Source organism: Euprymna scolopes, chromosome 23, assembly GCF_053919585.1.
Source record: "Euprymna scolopes isolate OS-2025 chromosome 23, ASM5391958v1, whole genome shotgun sequence".
Taxonomy (NCBI): Eukaryota; Metazoa; Mollusca; class Cephalopoda; order Sepiida; family Sepiolidae; genus Euprymna; species Euprymna scolopes.
Window position 1 is genome coordinate 117912378 of NC_136504.1, and position 23235 is coordinate 117935612.

The following is a 23235-nucleotide window of genomic DNA, read 5'->3' on the forward strand; positions in this document are numbered from 1 at the left end:
CGAAAATTCCATTTCTGACCCTATTCCTGAACCTTGCTTACGATTATATGGTCTATCTAATCTCATTTTTACTTGTCTAATGTTTTTCTTACAAGAAAAGGGAGACCTTTCTTGTAACAATTATTTAGATAAGATTTTCAAGTTAAATTCAATTTTTTTTTATAGCTTTTGTTTATTTAATTGTTAGGTGAAAGTACAGAATAGTTAACAAAGTCCTCCTCCATGTTAAGAATGGCTTTCTAAAAAATGACGTTATTATTTTATCATCATTCATAAACTGCTGTAACGTTATTGTTACATCAAAGAAACAGAAGAAAGAAACTCGACTCGCTTTTTTTTTTAAGAAAAGCCTTTATATGTGTTATTTCCAACAACACATTTTTTTGCTAAATATTTAAACAGTTTATTTCTCCTACTCCGGCCGCATGTGACTTTTCGTTCCTGCTGTGACAAATACAATTGTGAATTACTTCTACCCAGTCATGGCTGACAGAACGAGTGCATGTTACTCCTGTGGATGTTCTGTGCAGATTCCGGCGTTCGACAGGATATGCCTGAAAAGATTGGAGGCTATATTGACTGATAAATCCAAATAATACGAAAAATCAATGTTCATCTAAAAAATTTGGAAATCTATTTATCTATATTCCATTCGTTTACTAAAAATTTCATCCAATAATGTTTTACATTTTGTTTTGCTTTTTTTTCCTAATAATTATGGATGTACTAGTTGATGTAATTGACATTTCCCACTTGTCAAATATGTTGAGTATAAATTACAAAAAGACTTGGCGTTACCCAATCCACATTATTTTTACTGCCTCTCTGCTGGTGCTTTTTTATAAAAAAAATAAAAATGAAGAAAAATCAGTAGGATGTACATACCCATGATGGAAATAAAATATCATACACCAAAAATCACATAATTTGATCAAGTAGTTTTATTTATGGTCACCTGACCAAGTAATTCACCTCTGTTATCCATTCACACTTTTCTCAATAACCACGCCTTGGAATTTTTTTAATAATGTATTTTTAACTATCAGTAAAACTAAAATCTACAGTGTCCCCCACCTACCCACAAGGATACTTTTGTTTTAGAAAAATATATGCATATATTACATGGGTATTTACGGTAATCTGACTCCCCCCCCCCTTTAATTAGCCTTAATTAGAACCTACGTCACTTCTGGTTTGGCGGTGGTCGTAACAGCAAAGATGTCATGTTTTTTTCCCATTCTTTTCCTCCTGTCTTCTTACTATCATTTTTTTTTTGTTTTTGCTCAACACACCTCCGAACACCTGGGCAAAGCCAGGTTGAAATGCTCGTATCTTAAAAGAATCAAAATCAGTGTCTGTATCGGAATCTGAAATTTTAGGCAGAATCGGTAATTGTATTGGAATTGGAAAAAATATTGCAATTATTCCATTACTCTCATTAGTTATCATTCAAAAACCATTCCCAGTGCATGTTTTGAATTCAATTAATGGGATGGGGGGCTATAAACCCGACAATAGGTAAATGTTTTTTTTAATTATAAGTTTTTTTTCAGACTTTACATATCTCCATTCCCTTTTATCCACATTTTCCTTCTCCAAATCCTTTTTCATTCGATCTAAAACAACCCCCACTAGTATTTAATATAATTTATGAGCTTCATTTCTGGAGCGAAGCTAAATTTCTTCACAACAATGTAACAATTATTTGAGTTACAAAAAATGTTACACTGTTATGTAGCTAAGTTGAACGAATAGTTTTTCATCAGCCAAAAAAAAAAAAAAAAAAAAAAAAAAGAACTTTAAAAAAAAAAATTGTTAGAAAAATAAAAAAATTTATTTTTCGCTTTGTGTTTCAGGCGGTGGACAGAAGGGGGCGGATTTCGGATCCAGTGCAGACGTACTTATGGTTACCGTCGCATTTTGAGTGGCCCCTTCTCTTTTGTCTTGCCTGTTTATATCGACCTGTTCTCTCGTAGCTGTGATGTCAACTATTTAATCTCTCCAACGATGTCAGTTTTGACAAGTCTGCACTCCTCACTCGGTACCGCCTGTGTGTATGTGTGTGTACAATCTTGACATGCGATTCCATTTTTTTTTTTTTTTTTTACCCAAAGTAAAATGCTATTAGATTTTTAAAAAAATTTTTTTATTTTTATATATTTACTCCCCCCCCCCCCCCAGGCAACGCATACAATAAAATACAAATAATGCATACAAATAAATAAAGACAAACAGGGATTTTTTTTCTTTTTAATTTTCAGAATATTAGGTATCAATTAATAACTATTCCTCAAATTTCAATTTCTTTTGGAATATTTTAAACGGTTTTAGAATATGAGTGCCAATTCCTATATAAAATTATAAATAACTAGCAGTTGCTCAGTATTAAACGTAACGTTAAATTGCTAAAAAAAAAACAAAAAAAAAAACTGAAAGAAACTGAAACATGTGCATGCAAGTGTTGTTTTTTTTCTAAACAGTTCACTTGTAAGTAAAAATAAAAATATACTCTAGCTGAGATTGAAACCAAAACCTAAAAACAGTGAGTCAAGTACTATAATCATTGGACCAGTCTGCCATGATCTTTAAAGAGTGTTTTCAAACCTCGGGAAACAGTTGACAAGCCAATAAAAATCCGATGACCCTTTTCCCAATTACCAATTTTTCAATTGTGACTCCTTAGCAACCCTTTTTTCCAGATGAAAACTGATAAAATTTTCATGTGTCTGAATACCCTATATACCAAATTTCGAGTCCGTAGATCAAAATTTTGTTGAGTATATATGTTGAAGTATCCTCAGTTTTTCATGCACACACACACACACACATTCTCACTATTATAGCTATACTAGCAGGCTGCCTGGCGTTACCCAGTCGTAAAATATGCATAAATATTATATTTTGATTAATACAGAAACTGAGGCATGCAAGTATTATGTTTTTTTTTAAACTGTTCACCACTTGTAGGTATAAAAAAATCTCTAGCAAAGATCGAAAGCAAATTGAATTAAGAACAATAACCATTAGACCAAATTGACACAACATTTGCAAAGTATGTTCAAAAATCTTATTCTTAACATAAAGAAACTGTTTCTCGACTGTGTATGCGCAGTCATGAAATAGTTGACAAACAGATAAAAATCTGACAACCTCCACGTACCAATTTGCTAATTGTGATCCCCTAAGCAGCCCATTTTTCTGGACGAAAACCGAAAACTTTTCCGAATGTCTGAATATCCTATATACCAAATTTCATGTCTAGATGAAAAATTTGTTGAGTATATAGGTTGAGAAGTGTTCTCATACACACGCACACACACATGCACACATTCTCAATTTTATAGATATATAGATTTGAAACAAAATGTTTTTGGTGTTTTCTTTGATGTATTAAAACTGATTTTTATTTGATCTGTATATTTTTTTATTCTTATTTTACTAGAGCTGTACATCTTCCATTACTTCAATTTTGTATCTCAACAGGACTTGCATGGGTGGTGATTGTATACATTAAAATCAACTTTCATCTCAGTGATTTCTCCTATAGCAACTGGCGACTTTATTTGGCTCTATGCACTCTGCCTAGTCTAACTTCCGTCCTCGTTTTTCTTTTGATGCCAGAGAGTCCTAAATACTTGCTGTTGGTCAGTATCTTTTAAACATTTCTTCTTCATCCTTTGTATTCTATTAGATGCAAAAATCCCTCTAAAAAATACTAATGGTTTAATCAACTTTATTTAGAAACAAGATGAAACAAAAAATTAATATAAAAAGAGCTCAGGCATATCTTTGAAAGAAGATTTAAAAAAAAAAAAACTTGAAAACTGCAACTGATCCAAACTTGTATTTTATTCGATTTTTTTTATTGATACGAAAAAAAAAACATGAAGAAAAAAATTACTGTTTTAAGCAGTACTAATAATATGGACATTTCTTTTTTGTATTTTATTTTAATTTATAAAAGACTATCATGGCTACCTGGTGTTGCCCAGGTGCACATGAAGTTCCATTTGGACACACCTGTTATACTAAGAACATTAAGCACTTTTTCATTATTATACATCAACTCTATCCTGGGCAACACTGATACCCCCACAACAAATTCAAAAATAAAAAAAAGATAAAAAATGTAATCGCCCAAAAAAGGAAGAAAAATATGTGACAACCTTCCCCGAGATATTTCAGCAGAAGGAATACAAAGAGAAAAAGCTATTCTCCGGAAATTGAGCACTTTTGGTTGCCTATGTGCTGACCCCCCCCCTCTCCCTCCAAATTAAAACAAATTTTCTTTCAATCAAAATAGCAGGGAGTGGCTGTGCAACCAAAAAAACATGAGCTGCGGTGGCCAGGCTCGAACATAAAACACGAAAAAAAGGAAGAAGTCAAAAACTTGTGGACAAACGCTTTTTTTCCACGCGGCCACAAGTGCTTATGACGTCATGACGTTGTAAAAGAAAAGTTTTAAGCATAAAAAAAGTGACGTGAAAAAGGACCCTCCTTCCAAAAAGTTGTCTGCCACAGAATTAATCTTTTTTTCTAATGAAATTGATATGTGTTGGTACAGGTTTTAAATAGAAGAAACCTGGTTACATTTTTTAATTTAAAAGCATTATTTTTTAAGATTTATTGGAAAATTTTAGAAAACCAAATCTTAAAACATTTTATTAAATAAAACTTTCTTCTCTTTTCCTGAGACTTTTGGTGCAAGAAATCTTTTTCAAAGAAAACTTTTGTGTGCGTTTTCCTTTTCTGGTGCTGGTATTAACTCTAAGAATAAGCACGTTATCGTAAGATCTAGTAAACATTTGAAGAAAAATAAGTTAAAAAATAATAATTCTTCATATCATTTTGATCAGACTTTTGTTCTCATTGTAATCTACGACCTTTGTCAGGCATGTAGGTTATCTTGGAAAAGAAAGAAGAAAAGTTACTGGTTCTGTAAATGGTTTTGTATTCTTGGAGTTGTTTTTCGTTTTTTTCGCTGTGGTTTCGTATACGTGTAAAAAATTGTTTGACAAAGTAAGGCAACTTTAATAAAGTTTGACAGGGGATTATCTCCATTTTTATCATTGAAAATTTGAGGGGTTGTACATAGATATTAGCAACATATAGAAGTCTCTAATTGTAGAAAAAACAAATTCGTACAACCCCTCCTTAAAATTTCAACACTAAAAGGGAGATAATCTCATGTCTAACTTTATTAGAGTTGTCTCCCTTTGTCAACACAATTTTTTTTCATACATACAAAACCATGACAAAAAAGCAAAAAACAACTCCCAAGAATACAAAACCATCTACAGAGCCAGTAACTTTTCTCCTGTCTTTTCCGAGATAACTGTCAACATGCCTGATAAAGGTCGAAGACTATATCGATGAAAACATTGCACAAATGACACTCAAGATGAGAACTATAATCCGATCAAAACTAGTTATATAAACTGCAGAAGTTTAAAAACATCCTTATTTAGAACTAGTGGAGGGTGGGGGGGGGTAAAGTTCTCTTAATTCACGCAGATTTCATATTTATTATTACAGATCTAATTCTCTTGATTATTATATTGTACCTAATATATAGTTGTGATTTCAAAAGTTAAAAAAAAATAAATTGGGTGCCAGTAGCTAGAATTGAAATCAAAACATTTAGCACTCCAGCTCTCTCCTACTGATGTAGCTATTGATAGAGAGGTAAGAAAAGTTTAATATTAAATGACTTGAAAAAATAAATTGAATTAAAAAAGTAAAAATGTCGGCAAGTTGAAATGAACATTTTGCATTTCAACTTGCTGATATGTCTGTACACATTATCCATCCAAACAAAGATTTTACTCATCATAAACCATCCTTAGTGTATGATTACTATTTCCTGTAAATTTCAGTGTTATGTGATTAGTAGTTTAAGAGTTTATTGGTTAAATATTTACACACGTACACATAGACAGACATACATCGAATGTTTTATTTATAGAAATTATTATCCTTTGATCTTTATCTGCATTTGGGGAAAAAGAAATGAAGATGAGAATGATAGTAAAGATATTCCAAATAATTAATCCTTACCTACATAATTCTGAAACTTTTGTTTTTACGTATTTTCCATTTTTTTTCTTTTTTTTTTCTTTTTTTTTTTGTAGACTGGCAAGGAACAAGACTCGTTGTTGGTTTTACAAAAAATTTTCATGGCAAACAATAAAAACAGTTGCTTAGAAGATTATGGAGTAAGTATCGTTTAATTTTTCTAACAGAAAAAGCATGCAAAAAATATATTTATGCATTAATTTTTATCTCCACTTGATACGATCCAAGGCTTCGTTCAGATGAAGGGCGCTTTTTTTTTTTATATAGATTTTTGTGCAAGGTGGAGTACTGCTGCCATATCTGGGCAGAAGCTGCTAAAAACAGCCTATCCTGCCTTGACAGAGTACAAAATAGACTTCGTAGCCTAGTAGAGATGTCCTTTTCTCTTCCCTGCAACCTCTCTCCCACAGAAGAGACGTTGCGAGCCTATCCTTGTTTTATCGTTATTTCCCTGGCAAGTGCTCGTCTAAGCTCCAATCTCTGGTCCCCCCTCGCCAATCTTTAAAAAAAAACACCCGTCTAGCTGAAACCACTGTCAATAATTTTCCCTACTCTTTATCTGTGCCTAAATCAAAACGTAGATTCCATGAACAAAGCTTCTTTCTTAGAAGTGCATGCCTGTGGAACTCTTTTCCGTTTGCCTGTTTCCCACCTGACTACAACTTGGATATCTTCAAGTCCAACATAAACAAATTCCTGATAAACCGCCCCCTTAAGTAAGACACTTTATCAAATCTCCAATATTAATGATTACTACGATATTATCCTATTGATTACTGTACACACAATAACCCTCATCCCCGAGTGGCTTACGGGCCTTAATAAGTTGTGACTACCATGTAAATAAAAAAAAAAAAAAAATTAAAAAAATTCAATGCAAAAACAAGCTTAATGATGATGTCATTGTCGGCTCTCAGTAATATGTTCAAACTGTTTGAGTCACTATTATTTCATCTTCCCCTCAATCAGTGCAATGCTGTAGTGTCTTCAGATATCCTCATTGCAGACAAGCAGTATCATTCCAGATATCCAGCAGAACATTTGGATTTCCATAATGGTAATTGTAAATTAATGTTTGGCCAATTCTTCGATATTTGTCATCTGAAGAGTTGAGTTCCAAAAAGATACCAATCTTGTGAAAATCCGTCGCCTTTGTTGAAAGTTTTAAGCAGACATACATACATTTGAACACAGGTGAGATTTATATAATAGACTAGCAGGGGGGGGGGTACCCGGCATTGCCCGGGTGTTTGGAGGTGTGTTTTTTTGTTTTGTTTTTTGGAGCGGGGTAGATCAAACATGGCCGGGTGCTTAGAGGTGTAAAAGAAAAAAAAAGTTTTAGTAGGAAGGTAAGCTTGAGCCCTGAAGCCTTGACACGAAGGTGGACACAAAAGGAAAAAAAGCCAGACACCTAACCATCTCGGCCACGAGGGGAGAGGAATTGATAAGCGTGTTAAGTTAACATTTATAAATTGAAATTGACAGGTGCGAGGAAGTTAAGTCGCGTGATGTTTGACCTTGAAACATAACGTAAGCAATGGCTGTTCAGCAGTTAAGATTTTGTGCGAAACAGCTTTTACGGAACTTTGGGGAACGAAAAGCAGCTCCCCAGTTTATTAGGAGAGTGTCTCTAAAATGAAAGGAACTGTCTGATATGACGGTGAAAAGCCGACATTGACCAAACGTTATATCGCTTTCTGGAGACCACTGGCCGTGAGCCAGGAAACTGGATATTCGAATCGAGTTTCGCTTTTTTTAATACCGAAAACGAAAGCAACACGCAGCGATCCAAAAATGTGTAATGTTTAACATTTCAAAGTCGGGCAAATTAAATAGACAGGCGACCACCATTGTTAACTCGTAGATATTATGATTTAGACATGATATAAAAAGTTTTAAGAATGAGAGAGCCAAGCGAGCAGCCCTCGGAAAAAAGCCTTTTGCGGACATACATAAAAAGTGTACATACATACACACATTTTCGCTTTTATATTTATAGATTAGTCTTGTCCTCTTGTTGTTTAGATTAGTCTTGGCCTCTTGTTGTTTAGGCAGCAGTCGGATATTATTAAGCAATATAAGATGGAGCATTTTTTATTTCAACTTTAGTGCAACAAAATTGGTAACGGCTCTTGGAAGGATTTTTAAGAAATATGAAATATTGAATAAATGAACAAAAATTTTGAAACTTTTTTGTTTTTTTTTTGTCTTTGAAGGTGAATTCTATTTATCTTTATGATGGTGATGCTGATGAACAGAAGAAAATGTTGGCAGCCAAAAAATGTCCTTCCAATTTTAAGCAGAATGTTTTAGCTGTGAGTATTTTGATTTGTAAATCCAGTTTATTGTCTACATAAAATTGAACCAACAAATTTTCATGAAATCTTTTGCATATTTTGTTTGTTTAATCATTTTACGAGGTCATTCCTAAAGTAAAGCCTCCTATTTTTTTAACTCAAAAAGTTAAAGAGCTACAAAGACGGGAATAGTATTATTAAAACGGGCAACCTTTTGTGCTCCAGAATTTATTTTTCTACATAGTCACCATTATTCTCAATGCATTTTGCCAGGAATTTAATGACTTGTCTCTGCTTCTGATATACATCCATGACAAGGGTTGCTTTATTAGACTCTCACACTGTCAATATCTGCAACAGAGAGATGAAACTTTTAGGTTGTGAATGCATAAGTTCAGTCATCACAACAATGTAATGTGCAATCCTCTCTGATCTATCAGACTAGAATAAACAAATAGGAGGCATCATTTTGAAATAGTCCTCATATATTAATTAAAATAAAAAAGCGAGCATAAAAAGTAATATGGTTAAACTTTGTTGAAACTGGAAAAGAAAAGGACAAGATATTCTAGTAAAAAATATAAATTTATAGCTTAAAATATTGCAGCATTAATAATTGATTATTCAATGTTAAATTGAATTTTAAAAAAAAATTTGATGCTGCAATATTTTAAGTTATAAATTTATTATATTTTTTACTAGAATATCTTGTCCTTTTCTTTTCCAGTTTTAACAACTAATCCCTTGCTTTTCCATATTTAAGCTTAACCATATTACTTTTCATGCTCGCATTTTTTCTATTGTAATCCATGATTTTTCCGGTCCTGGATATGACCTAAAACTATATCCGATGGTGATTCCCCACCTTGCGGGCCTTGGGGAGTGTGGAGCCACCCTTTAATTGCCATTGCTCCCAGGTCCACTCTGACCCGGAGTGGTAGTACCTGTTAGGGTCCCAACTATGGGTTAAATAGAATCCGACTTAAAAAACAAATATACTCCATTAAAAATTGTTCCTCAAAATAACTAGATTCGGCATTAAATAACTTGAAAAAGGTTGATATGCCGTAAAACAAAAACAACCAACCAACCAACCATGATTTTTAAGCTTCCAATAAATTCACTTGTGCTTTGTTTAATTTCAGTCTTATTTTTTTCTTCCATAAACATAATATGCACATATGTAATAACAATGTACGGCACTCGTCTGCTTTAATAAAATCCTCCAATTATCTCCCTTTCATTCTGTCTGTTTCATGTGTTACTTCTCTATTCGCGACAGCAGTGAATTAGTAGCAACACTAGTTACTGAAGCAACGTGATTGCTATGGAAACTAGTTATAAAAAATGTCGCTCACTTGCTTAAGTTTTTTTACGATTTTGAACACCGCTAGATTTGTCATAAGTTTTGTTTTACTGAATGAAAATTGAAAAAAATGTTTTCACAATATAGCTGAGAAGGTGATCTATAAACTGTAATAATTAATTGAAATTTAATCGAAAAATGAGTGAGCAGTGAAGCTTTAAAGCAGTTCTAAATGACTAAAACTGCCATTTAACCATATATTCAAATACTACGGGTTTGAATGATATATATACTAGCAAAAGTACCCATCGTTGACTGGGTTCAAAAACAGCTTACAGAAAATGGACTCTGATTTATGAAAGTATGACCGGTTATGAAAAGGAAGGGTTATAAATTTGGGTTGAGTTTGGGGGTATCAAAACCAAAGCAAAATATGATGAAAGTAAAAATAAAATAGATAAACCCCATAATTTATTATACCATACTTGTTCACACTGAAACATTTATCACAATATTCTGTGGATCTATATTAAAAAACCGTGTTAAACTTTGTGACATATTTCCATTCTTTGGAGGTCAAGTGCGAACGAACACCCCATAATTTTATTATACCATATTTCTTCAAACTGAAACATAATTATCAAAGTATACTTACGCAGATAGATATGAAAAGTCTTTATTAAAATGTGTGCCTATTTCCATTCTATGGAGCCCAGGCGCGAACATGGACCCCACAATTTTATTATACCATCCCTATTTAAGTTAAAACATACTTATCGAAGTATTATTATGTACATCTATATCAAAAACACTTGTAAACGTTTTTTTTTTAATTTTACAATTTTTTATTTCCATACTTTGTGAACCAGGTGTGAACGCAGACCTCACAATTTTAATGAACCACCGTTCTGCCAGATCAAACATACCCATTTCTGTGTCTCGATACATCTTCTATCATTATATGTAATCAGTTGTTTTAAATAGTCAACCATATAGGAGCCTATTTGTGACCAGACACACACACACACACACGTTCAGCTTTATATTATAGATATAAAAATGGAAAGCATTAGGCTTCGGAATGCCATGGTATAAAGAATTCTGACTTACCTTATTGATGTATATTTTTATTGAATAAATAAAGAAATCTATATATATTAGTACATAGTTTTATATCGACATTTTCTTTTTTATTATTTTCTCTCTCTCTCTCTCTCTCTCTCTCTCTCTCTATATATATATATATATATATATATATATATATATATAATGTGTGTGTAATTATGTCATGAATATACACATATAAGTTGATATAATCTATTTTTATATTTTTAGTATTGACTTTGAGTAGAGCTTAGTAGTATTATGAAAGTTTAGTTGCCATAAATGTATTTTAATATTACTTTTTATCTATATTATATTTAGTGTTGCGGCGATTAAATGACATCGGAATTGGAATAATTTTCCAATGCCAAAACGATTCTTTTGTCTTTTTTATTTGATTTTGTTGAAAGCAAAATCTTCCATTGCTGGTAATAATGATAAAATGATCTATATTTATTGATTTTAAAACTAAAATTGATAGATAATCATCCACAAATGTATTTTTACATTTAGGAAAATATCTGCACATTTAACATGTGTTTTCACAGTAATTGGGAAAAAATAAGTTTACAGTTAAATATTTAGAGATTTATAAGGAATCAGTAATTTAGTATGGAATCCATAATTGTATTAGAATCGTGCAAAAAAAATAAAAATAAAAAAAAATAATTAGAATCGTCCCATCACTAATTATATTTCTCTAACCCTGAAACTATTAGGTCGATCTCACTATAATAAGTATCATAGCATTTGTTCAATTCACAGGGATTAATAAGGATTAATATTTAATACAAAAATGAGCACAAATTGAATCATATTTGGTTTGGCATAAAAGTACTTGTTCTTAATCTACATGATATAAGCTTTGCCCACTTTAATAAGCTTAAAAAGTCTACTGTATATATGTGTGCGTGTATATATACATATATATATATATATATATATTATACTAACAGGCCGCCCAGCATTGCCTGGTCATAAAATACACTTAAATGTGATAACCTACATCTAAAATTTCAAGTGTTTAGACCCAAAATTGGCAAAGGAGTTTGATTGTCTGCAAAGGTCAACTCTTTTAACTCTGACCCCTTGGCAGCCAAACTTTCGCCCAAAAACTGATTAAAAAGCTTGCTGCATGTCTAAATACCCTTTATGTAAAATTTCAAATGTTTAGACCCAAAATTGGCTGAATAGTTTTCTAGAGACCACAAAGGTAAAATCTTTTGAACTTTGACGCCTTGGCAGCTAAATTTTGAGCTAAAAAATAATTAAAAAACTTACCCTATGTCTGAATACACTTTGTGTAAAATTTCAAATATCTAGACCAAAATTTTGCTGAATAATTTGGTAGACCACAAAGGTCAATTTCTTTTTCACTTTGACCTCAATTTTGACCCCATAACATTTGTTTTGGGCTCAAATCAAATTAAAAAGTTTGACCCATGTCAAGTAACCTACATTTCAAATTTCAAATGTTTAGACCCAAAATTGACAGCGGAGTTTGGTAGAGTTCTCAAAGGTAAAATTGTTGACCTCTGACCCCTCGACAGCCAAATTTCTGGCCAAAAACCGATTAAAAAGATTTTCCCAAACTCAATACCTCTTATGTCAAATCTTGAGTCTGTAGACTGAAAATTGACAGAGTAGTTTGGCAGGGAAATGTACACACACACACACACAATTTCCTTTTTATAGATTATATTGGACCCAATATATCAAAAAATAAATAAATAACATGTGCACTACCACCAAGAATCGAAACGAAAACGTTTAGCTTATGATTTATTTTTCCTTTTGATGTTAATACCTGAGCTATGAAGACATGTTTGCTGCAAGGCTAAAAATTAAAACATGAACCAATAGCTATTACGTTATGCATGCATATTCGTAATACAGTGGTTCAACCTTTACTTGGCAAATTCCATTTTTTTAATTTTCACACTTTTGCACCGATTTTCCTCGGCTAAAACCCAAATATAAAGTGCCTAGAATTATGAAATGGTCAATGATGCTTAACTTTGGTAATCTGACAAGAACTGGTGTGTGCCGTGTATACATAACAAGACATACAAATACATATATTCACATTAGCAGACATCTCTCCTTTATATGATTGGTACATATATATATATATATATATATATATATATATATATATATATATATTAGCACTCATTATAAACTCTGGCCCTGTCGGTGGGGCATTAGAATACGCCGACTGCCCCCCTGCAGAGGGTAAAAGTCCCTCAATGGGGGTCCTGGATATGACCTTAAACTATATCCGGTGGTGAGGCTCCAGCTTGTGGGCTTTGGGGAGTGTGGAGCCACTCTTTAATTACCATTGCTCCCAGGTCCACTCTGACTCGGAGTGGTAGTACCTGTTAGGGTCCCAACTATGGGTTAAATAGAAACCGACGTGAAAACAACAACTATATTCTATTAAAAACATTTTTTCTTCAAAATCTTTGGATTCGGCATTAAATAACCCGAAAAGGGTTGATATGCCGTAAAACAAAAACAACCAACCAATCATTATAAACTCTAACAAGATGAAAAATAACTTCTTCAATCTCTTTTAATCAACAAACTTATACTAATGGAACAGAATTTGAATTTAAAATCAGGTTAGTGGTATTATTTACAAAGTTTTGTTGGAAATGTGTCGTAAAAATAAACTTTGTAAATACAGTGAAATGGGTGGGATTTTGCTGCTTGTAAGGTTAGTCGGGTTAGGGTTTATGTCAAGGGGCACAAGTCCTTTGATTTGTTGGGAATGTGTTGTAAAATAATTTTGTAAATTGTATCGATAAAAACAAAAAAATACATTCCTTCCATTTTGTAAACACATAACACATTTTGAATTCTGACACTTATGGTTCGTTAGAAACCCCCCCCCCAAAAAAAACCGTTCTTTTCATGTCAAAACTGCACCACATATTTTTAATTCCATTGACTGCCATTCTATGCAATGAGCGCATTACACATTTTTGAAATGTAATGGCTATGGATCGTTTAAAAGAAAAAGAATAAAAACATTCTTTACATGTCACAAACGCACCAAATATTTTTAAATACAAGAACTCAAGTTTGCCCAGCTGGGAAAACTGGAGTCCTTATACTGGAAAAATATCCAGTAAATGAAAAGTTGTTTAGTAAATCGTTATATTTTTGCATTTTTTTTTTTTGCATTTCCATACACCAAACGTGGATATAAATATCACTAAAACATCCGCTGGGTCATAAGCTTCATTTCGGTACCTTACTTGCCTGGGTGGATTGCCTGTAGGCTGAGATAAACCACGTCACACACACACTCACGCACACAGACATTAGGAAAATTTATAATAAGATTGTACTTCTATTTTTTTCTTCAAATCAATTGTCTCAGTTTGAATCTAAAAATAATTTTTTCGTATTATCGCAGTTAAGTGATGTTGTTTATACTGAAAACACTTAGCTGGACACTCCACCAGACTAGAGGAATTCTTGTCCTGGAATCCAATAAGGCCAATTGATCAAAAGAAAAATATATAATTTTCTGTGTTTTATCCTCGTGAGGATTCTTCAGGCTATTTCACGGAATCTATGTTGCTGCATGTTTTTATATGTTCCCAGTAGCAACATCGGTTCCATGCAATAACCTGGTGACGATGAAACCTGGAAAATTTTGTGTAGCTTAATTGCCATATATATTTTCAAACCTTACTACCTAGCTATACTTGTGTATCGAGCACTATCAAAGTAAATACTGAAAATAGAAATATATAAATACTAGCGAGAGGTACCCGGCGTTGCCCGGGGGTTTGGAGGTGTGGGGAGGAGGTGTAAAAAAAAAAGTAAGTATGAGGATCGAACCCAAACCCTTGAGGCAAAGTTGTAAATTAAAGTGTGAAAAAAAAAACGTGCGATATTAACCATTGCCCCACCTCGAGATGCTAACGGAAACACGTTTGAATTTATTTAATTACTTGGATTTAGCAGGTGCCCGTTTTAATGAGTTAATGAGGTCAAGTTTGACTGCGGGATAGTATTCATTTACTGCTGAACGCTTTTTTTTTTCCCCCCTAAGATGTTATAGGAAAAAGAGTAACCCACATGCGGCGAGTGACAAATATTGAATATTTATCTTCCCAAAATCGAACAAATTAAATAGACAGGCGAACTTCGTTGTTAACTGTGAGATATTACGATTATATGTGATATAAATGTTTTAAAAAGTTGTGAAGCGAGCGACCGCTTCTCTGAAAAAAGCCTTTTGTTGACATACAGAAAAAGCGAACACACACACATACATACATACATTTTCGCTTTTATATATATAGATTATAACGTTTTCACTAGTTTGGACCAGCATCATTAGCAAGGGTAAGAGGATGCCAGTCTAAACCAGTGAAAATGTTATAATAATATTAATGGGATCTATATCAACAATTTCGCCTCCAACACAAAATGATATAGACATCCACATACAGCACTGTTTCGCTGTATTACAGCTCATCAGTGCGGCTAGACCAGCACCTTTCCCTAACCTGAGTTTGAACCTACAACCTTCACGTTGATAGTCAGCAGTTCTAACCTCCGACCTATGGGATTGGTGCTCACAAATGACCTCATCAAATGTCCATCTAAATAGACTGCTTTTAGTGCTCGAGCTGCCATATATATTCTAGCAGGCCGCCTGTCATTGCCCGGTCATTAATATACTTAAAGATATTTGGATTAATGCCGATTTCGTATTTGTTATTATACTAGCAGGACTTGTTAACCAGTGTTGCCCGGTTGATAAGCAATATCAATTAGTTACAAGCGAAAAAAGTTTATTTTCTGCTACAATGAAAATTTTCATATTTGTTAGTTTTATTCTTGTCTATTATTTTGCTTTGTTTTTTTTTTATCGCAGATCCTACGCTTGACCGTTGAACTCTTCCAGAAACCTTTACTGCACAACACCTGCGTCTTACTGCTCATTAGTTTTTCATTATCGTTTGGGTTAGTAAATCCATTTACACTCATTTTTTCATTTGTTTAACAATTCACTGATCGTTTAATACAACATATACAGCACAAAACTTGAATGCCTACTAGACATTGTCTTCCAGTGTCTTCAGGTGTTCAGTTTCTCTGTTTGGTACTAGTGCACTTATTGATCCGTGCTGAAATAATGTTATTTATAAAGCCATTCTTAACATGGGGAGGGGAGGGTGTTTTGTACCTATTCTGTACACGAATATTGAATAAAAAATGTATAAAACTTTAATTAAACTTGGAAATACGATTTAAAAAATAGCACGGATCAGTAAGTGCACTAGCACCCTCTGTTCAAGGATTTGTTATGGAAACCTGGCATGAGGATACTCTTCCCTACAAGTAAACCGAAACTAAATATTCAAAATCGCACAGTATTCAAAGCACACATTTATATGGCTACACTACACGGGTTTATACAAGGATAAGTGCACTTTCTTTAAATGATTTTGTCTATAGTAAATACACTCAGTTTGATACTCTTCCAGACTAGATGAATTCTTGTCCTGGAATCCAGCAAGACGAAAAGACCAGAAGAAATATATATTATAACTGTTGGAGACTCCCCTCCATGGGATTAATGGACTATCTCATGACATCACTTCCTCTGGTGACGCCACTTCCGGTATCGAGTACCGGTGCCCGGCAGTCTGAGATAGGCACGCGACCAAGCAGGTCGGGTGCACATACCTTACCATTGAGGAATGGTATTACTAAACTTACTTTGCCTGTAATATATGTGAATACATGTTTTGTTCCTAAAAATCCTGTGTTCCCTCGTTCTTATTACCATTTAAACCCATAACAAAAACATAATTAACTGGTCAATAAATAAGAAAATTAATATTACTAACGAGTTTATTAACTTGTTTATTAACTTGTTTATTAACTTGTTTATTAACTTTATGTTTAAGAGATAAAACAGCACTATAATGGAACATTCGAATATAGAAATCCAGAGTTGGTCGCAGGAAGGGGCCCCTTGATTTTTAAGAACGTTGAATTAAAGTGAAATGAAAGAGATTATCATTACTCAATCTGGAAATCCAATCGATCGGCTGGTCACATCATGCCCTCGTATCTATAACTTCATCCTAACAGTATTATTCGCTATGATTTTTATAAAAGTCATAACCTTATTTTAACTTCATTTTTTCTCTCCAAATGGGTATTAAACGTGTTGATCGTTTTGAGAACAAAAAATGATCAATGCCAAGGAGTATTTTTTTTTTTTTTTAAGTAATGATGGTACTTTCCCTGTAAAAATTGTTTTCTACGTGCAATGTATTTATATATCAGAAATTGAGGCATATTCTGAAGCCGAAGAAAAATTGTCCTACAAAAAAGGCATCAAGTTTGCTAGAAAGAACTTGTCCTGCCTTGATAGAGTTCAAAATAGACTTCGTAGCCTCGTAAGAGATGTCCTTTACTCTTCCCTGCAACCTCTATCTCACAGAAGAGATGTTGCGAGTTTGTCTCTGCTTTATCGTTATTTTCATGGAAAGTGTTCGGCTAAGCTTCAGTTTATGGTCCCCCCTCACTAAACTTTCACAAGAAACACTCGTCTAGCTGAAAACACTATCAATAATTCTTCCCACTCTTTATCTGTGCCTAAACCTAAACGTAGATTCCATGAACAAATGTTCTTTCTTAGAACTGCATGCCTGTAGAATTGTTTTCCGTTTTCATGCTTTCTGGCTGACTACAATATGGTTGTCTTCAAGTCCAACATAAACAAGTTTTTGATGAGCCGTTCCACTTAAGTAAACAAATTTACCGAATTTCCATTACTAACGATTACTATATTACCCAATTGACTACTGTACACTCTTCACCCTTATCCTCGAGTGGTCTCTGGGCCTTGATAAGTGGTTATGCCTATGTAAAAAAAAAACGAAGAGACTAAATTACTACTACTACTATTACTACAGTGTGACGTCTTCTGTTCACAGCTGTATGAGTCTGAACGCCTTCTTGTGTTATCATTGGTTATATTATTGTTGGTATTGATTGCTGCTCTCCAGACCTTACGATCATTGACCAGATGCTCTGTGATGTTTAAAGTGTAGAGGTCAACCTTGATGGGTAATAGTGAATAAAACGAGACGGGAAGTTTTAAACACAACGGAAGTTGACACATGGGTCTCTCAGTTTAGCTATGGATGCACAGAATTGATACAATTTTCAATTATATTTTATGTTGTTTTTTTTCACCTCCTTTATAATAAAAATATATAAAAATATGTAAACTTTTTGTATCAATTATTTTTTTAATTCTTTAATCGTATAAAAAATAAAAAATAAAGAAGATATGCAAGTAAAAAAAAAAACAATTGGTAAAATAGCTTGTATTTTTATATATTGTTTGTTAATATATTGTTTGTTAATATATTGTTTGTTAATGTATTGTTTGTTAATGTATTGTTTGTTAATGTATTGTTTGTTAATGTATTGTTTGTTAATGTATTGTTTGTTAATGTATTGTTTGTTAATGTATTGTTTGTTAATGTATTGTTTGTTAATGTATTGTTTGTTAATGTATTGTTTGTTAATGTATTGTTTGTTAATATATTGTTTGTTAATATATTGTTTGTTAATATATTGTTTGTTAATGTATTGTTTGTTAATGTATTGTTTGTTAATGTATTGTTTGTTAATGTATTGTTTGTTAATGTATTGTTTGTTAATATATTGTTTGTTTATATATTGTTTGTTAATGTATTGTTTGTTAATGTATTGTTTGTTAATGTATTGTTTGTTAATGTATTGTTTGTTAATGTATTGTTTGTTAATGTATTGTTTGTTAATGTATTGTTTGTTTATGTATTGTTTGTTAATGTATTGTTTGTTAATGTATTGTTTGTTAATGTATTGTTTGTTAATGTATTGTTTGTTAATATATTGTTTGTTAATGTATTGTTTGTTAATGTATTGTTTGTTAATGTATTGTTTGTTAATGTATTGTTTGTTAATGTATTGTTTGTTAATGTATTGTTTGTTTATGTATTGTTTGTTTATGTATTGTTTTCAAGCATATTTTTATTATTGAAACCTGCATAATCTATTACGATCTTTGCCGCCAAGTATGTTTTATCTGCAACCCTTGCCAAAACACATAATGGATGAAATTGTGTTTTCTGGATTATTCTTTAAAGCACCTTGTATTAAAAACAAGAGACGCAATGAAAACGTTGAAGTGGAAAAAATATGCGATTAAAAGATAAAAAAAATAATTGATAAAAAAAGATTGTCATATGCGATTAAAAAATAAAAAAGATCGTAATAGATTACGCAGGTTTAAAAAAAAAAACTATATTTAAAAAAAAAAAAAAACTCATCGCATATCTTTTTAAATAACTGTTTATTTAAGTTAAAAAAAATAAACATAAAATATACTTGAAAATTGTATCAATTCTGTGCTTCCATAGCTAAATTAAGAGACCCATGTGCCAACTCTGTTGTGTTTAAAACTTTCTGTCTCGTTTTATTCACCATTACCCCATGATGTTGTCCAGCTTCTTTGGCCAGTTGCAGTATTTGCTTCTGACATGAAACGACAACATTCTATGTTTCCATCCGTTCTCTTCACGTGCCAAAACCATCTCAATCTTCCTTTTTTGTCACTTAATCCCGTGTTTTTCTTGGCCTTCCCTTATAAACTGAGTTTGCAATTTTTTATTTTTTATTTTTTTTGATTACATTTTCACCCCAAACAAGGCACATTGCCACTTTGATGTAGGGGGCTACTATTAGGGACACAGGCTACAGGGGTACTAGGTGGGGAGTTGGGCAGCAAGATGTCAGTTCACGTGACACTTGAACTTCTGCATGTCAGTACAGTTCGGGAAGCAGGAACCTGGCAGGGAGTTCCAAAGTCTAGCGGTTCTGGGGAAGAAACTACTGAAGTAGAAGGCTCTCTTACATCTAGGGATCTCTACTGTGAAGGGGTGGGATTGTACTGTTTGTCGGGTTTGTCGGGGGTATTTACGTAGAGGGGATACAAGTGCTTGCAGTTCGTTGGAACATTTACCGTTAAAGTACTTGTAGAACAGGCAGAGGGATGCTACATTTTGCCGATAGGACAGAGGCTGAAGCTTGGATAACAGTTCAGGACCTATCAGATTGGCGACTCTCTTTTGAACCTTGTCTAGGAGTGAGAGACTAATAGCAGATGCACCGGCCTAAATATGACAACAATACTCCATACATGGGCGAATGGTGGCCTTATAGAGGTACAGGATACTTTCAGGCGTTAGTAGCTTTCTAGCACGGTAGAGAGAACCTACCTTTTTCCCACCGGTCTTGGCAATGCTCTCAATATAATTGTTCCAACTCCTGTTTCTTGTGAACGTTAGGCCGAGGAGTTTAAAAGATGTTCTTTCAGATAAAGAGTCGTTGGCCATTGCTATTGGTGGTAGAGAAGGTTTCTTGTAGTTATTGAAGGAAACAAGTTTAGTCTTGGCAGCATTGAATGTGACCATCCATTTTTGTCCCCATTCCACTACAGATTGGAGGTCATTCTCTAGTGTTTCTGCCATTTCTTTAGATATGTGTTCATTTGTTTTCCTGTCGTGTCTGTTATAGAGCGTGGTGTCATCAGCATATATACCCATCTCGCAGACAATTTTGTCAAGGAGGTCATTTATGAATATTAGAAATAATAGAGGTCCAAGGATAGACCCCTGAGGCACTCCCACATTTATATCGTATAGTATCACATTGATTTAATGGCTGTTTTATATGCTGTCATGTGTTTGATAGCTTTTAGAAGTTGGCTAAACTAAACTATCTCTGACCAGGTTTTTATTTGTCCCTCTTTCTCTCAAATCCACCCTTATCATTTCCTCCCATCTTTTCCTTGGCCTTCCACTGCCAACTCACCCTGCTATTTAAACTTTTCTATTAACCCAAGAACCTTTTATCAATTCTTTCAATGTGACCATACCAACAAAGTCTTCTGTTCTGCACACATCTCCCTGTCTAGATGTAATCTTCCTCTGAGGTCCACAGAACTAAACCTGTGTTCAAGACTCGCATTACACATGGATTGCATTATTCTTATATTGTTTCTCTCCATGCAACACATGTCTTCAACTTTTACAGGCCAGATTTCACTTTCATACATCATCACATTGTGTACACACGCCTGATAGACTCTTCCCTTGGTCGACAGTGGAAACGCTCTGAGGTTTAGTCAAGGCATAAGTTCCCTGAACTCTTAAAACCTACTTTTACTAATTAGCTGATAACTAATAACTAATAATTAACTAATTTTAAATATGTTTATATGTCTGCATGATATCATGTTTATATGAAAAAAAAATCTTACCGATTGTCAATTTATTGAATAAATTTTCAAGAACTGACTTTTAACGGTTTAAAAAAAATTAACATGAACAATCATTGTATAGTTAATATTCCTGACCCAATTTAATATAAAAATGTAATTATATGAATTTATTATATAAATCTAATATATAACTTAAAATAAATGTTTGAGAGTATCCTGTACCTCTTCAAGGCCACCATTCGACCATGTATGAAGTATTGTTGTCACATTTGGACTGATCCATCTGCTACTGGTTTCTTACTCCTGGATAGGATCCAAAAGAGAGTCGCCAACCTAATAGGTCCCGAACTGTCAGCTGGGCTTCATCCACTGTCCCATCGACAATGTTGCATCCCTCTGCCTGTTTTACAAGTATTTTAATGGTAGGTGCTTTGATTAACTACAATCCCTTGTACCTCCTCAACGTAAATATCCTCAACAAACCTGACAGGCAGCAAAATCCCACCCCTACAGAGATTCCTAGATGTAAGAAAGGCTTCTACTCTAATAACTTCTTCCCTAGAACTGCTAGACTTTGGAATTTCTTTCTAGGTTCTTGCTTCCTTGACTGTAGTGACATGCAGAAGACCAAGTGTAATGTAAACAGTCTCTCTCTCGGTTCAAAATGTTTAGATCCAGCAACAAGCAAGAACAAGATAGCCAGCAACAAGTTAAACTGCAGACCAGCTTAATGCGGGTACTGGTCTCCCGCTTTATGGTTTTTTAAATCAGAGATTTGCTTCTCCTAGAAAAGTTGCCTTCACCACGGCTTACGGGAGCCCTCTCCACCCCAGCACACACATACATACACAGACACACACGGTGCTAGTTGGCCGTTGACCCTGAAAAATGGTTCATTCACCCTTTGAAAGGTCTTGTTTTTAATCCTTCAGTGAGACTAGCCGCCCTCCTCACCAAACAAGTCTGGTGGGGAAACCAGTTTAGTCGTCAGTGACCCGACCATGAGGCAGGTAGTACTGGGTTACATGGTACCAGTAGCATATGACATAACCTGATTATATATATATATATATATATATATATATATATATATATATATACTGTTTTAACAAAAAAACAAGACTTCAAAAAAGGGTTGATAGCAACAAAAAGTGTATTTCATTGTTAGTTTCAATTGTTTCAAGACCATTTGGACAAATTCAAACAATATGTTGTTTGAAAATTTTCACAAGAACAGCCTTTCTTCAGACTTATTAAATAAAAAACACTTTAACAATGAAACATTAAGGAAAAGAAACATTTCCTTTATGGGGGAAAGAAAACAAGCGAGAACACTTTACCTTTGTTGCATCCTTTGTAAAGTATTTTTTTCATATATATATATATATACACACACACACACACACAGTATTATTAATTTTTCTCTTTTCATCCTATTTTATTACATGGTTTCCAAAATGGAACTTTTTTATTTTAACATTCTGGTTGCTTTAAGTGTTTTTGGTTTCTAAAAATTATATGCTTTCTGCTAAAAATTATACGCTTTCTGCCATGATGGAATTTATAATAAATCTGTTGCACGCCCTCAGAGTAAGATGTAAGCTTTAAATATCCAATTCAGTTTGCGAGCACATGTCATGCACATGTGTGCTATAAAAGAAAAACTCAGATATAAAAAGCATGGTGTTAATGAAATTAAAATGTTAAGACAACACAGTACTTCTGCAGTTTAAATGCCTGGCAGACAACGAAAACAGCCGGATCATACCAAGCGAACGGAAGTCAATTCAAAAACGAAAATAAATAAAAATATATAACCTACCATAATAAATTCATAAAATTAACTGTTTCATTTTTTTATTGTAAACTTTTTTTTTTTTTTTTTTTTTGTAATAAAAGTTTTGTTACGTTGAATTAATGAACAAATATGTTTTCTTGTTTTTTGTTTTTTTTTTAATGAAAAGTTATTTTTCTTTGAAAAAATATTTGTTTTGTGACCTGGTTGTCCCACTGAAGACTTAATCTGCTAAGAGTTGTCTGTTAGGGCTATTGCCCCCAACCTCCCCATGTTAAGAATGGCTTTCGGAATAAACACCCCAAACCTCCCCATGTTAAAAAAGGCTTTTGGAATAAACACT

General features: G+C 33.4%; 1 protein-coding gene across 1 annotated transcript in view; it reads left to right on the plus strand.

The window, feature by feature from the left end:
* The window catches only part of LOC145246163 (synaptic vesicle glycoprotein 2C-like), a 72388-nt gene that overhangs the window by 41568 nt on the left and 7585 nt on the right, over nt 1-23235 (plus strand). Inside the window, exons 6-9 of the mRNA XM_080108032.1 lie at nt 3484-3644; nt 6132-6215; nt 8292-8390; nt 15683-15771. Of these exons, the coding sequence (XP_079964158.1) occupies nt 3484-3644; nt 6132-6215; nt 8292-8390; nt 15683-15771 (433 nt within the window). The remainder of the gene's footprint in view (nt 1-3483; nt 3645-6131; nt 6216-8291; nt 8391-15682; nt 15772-23235) is intronic.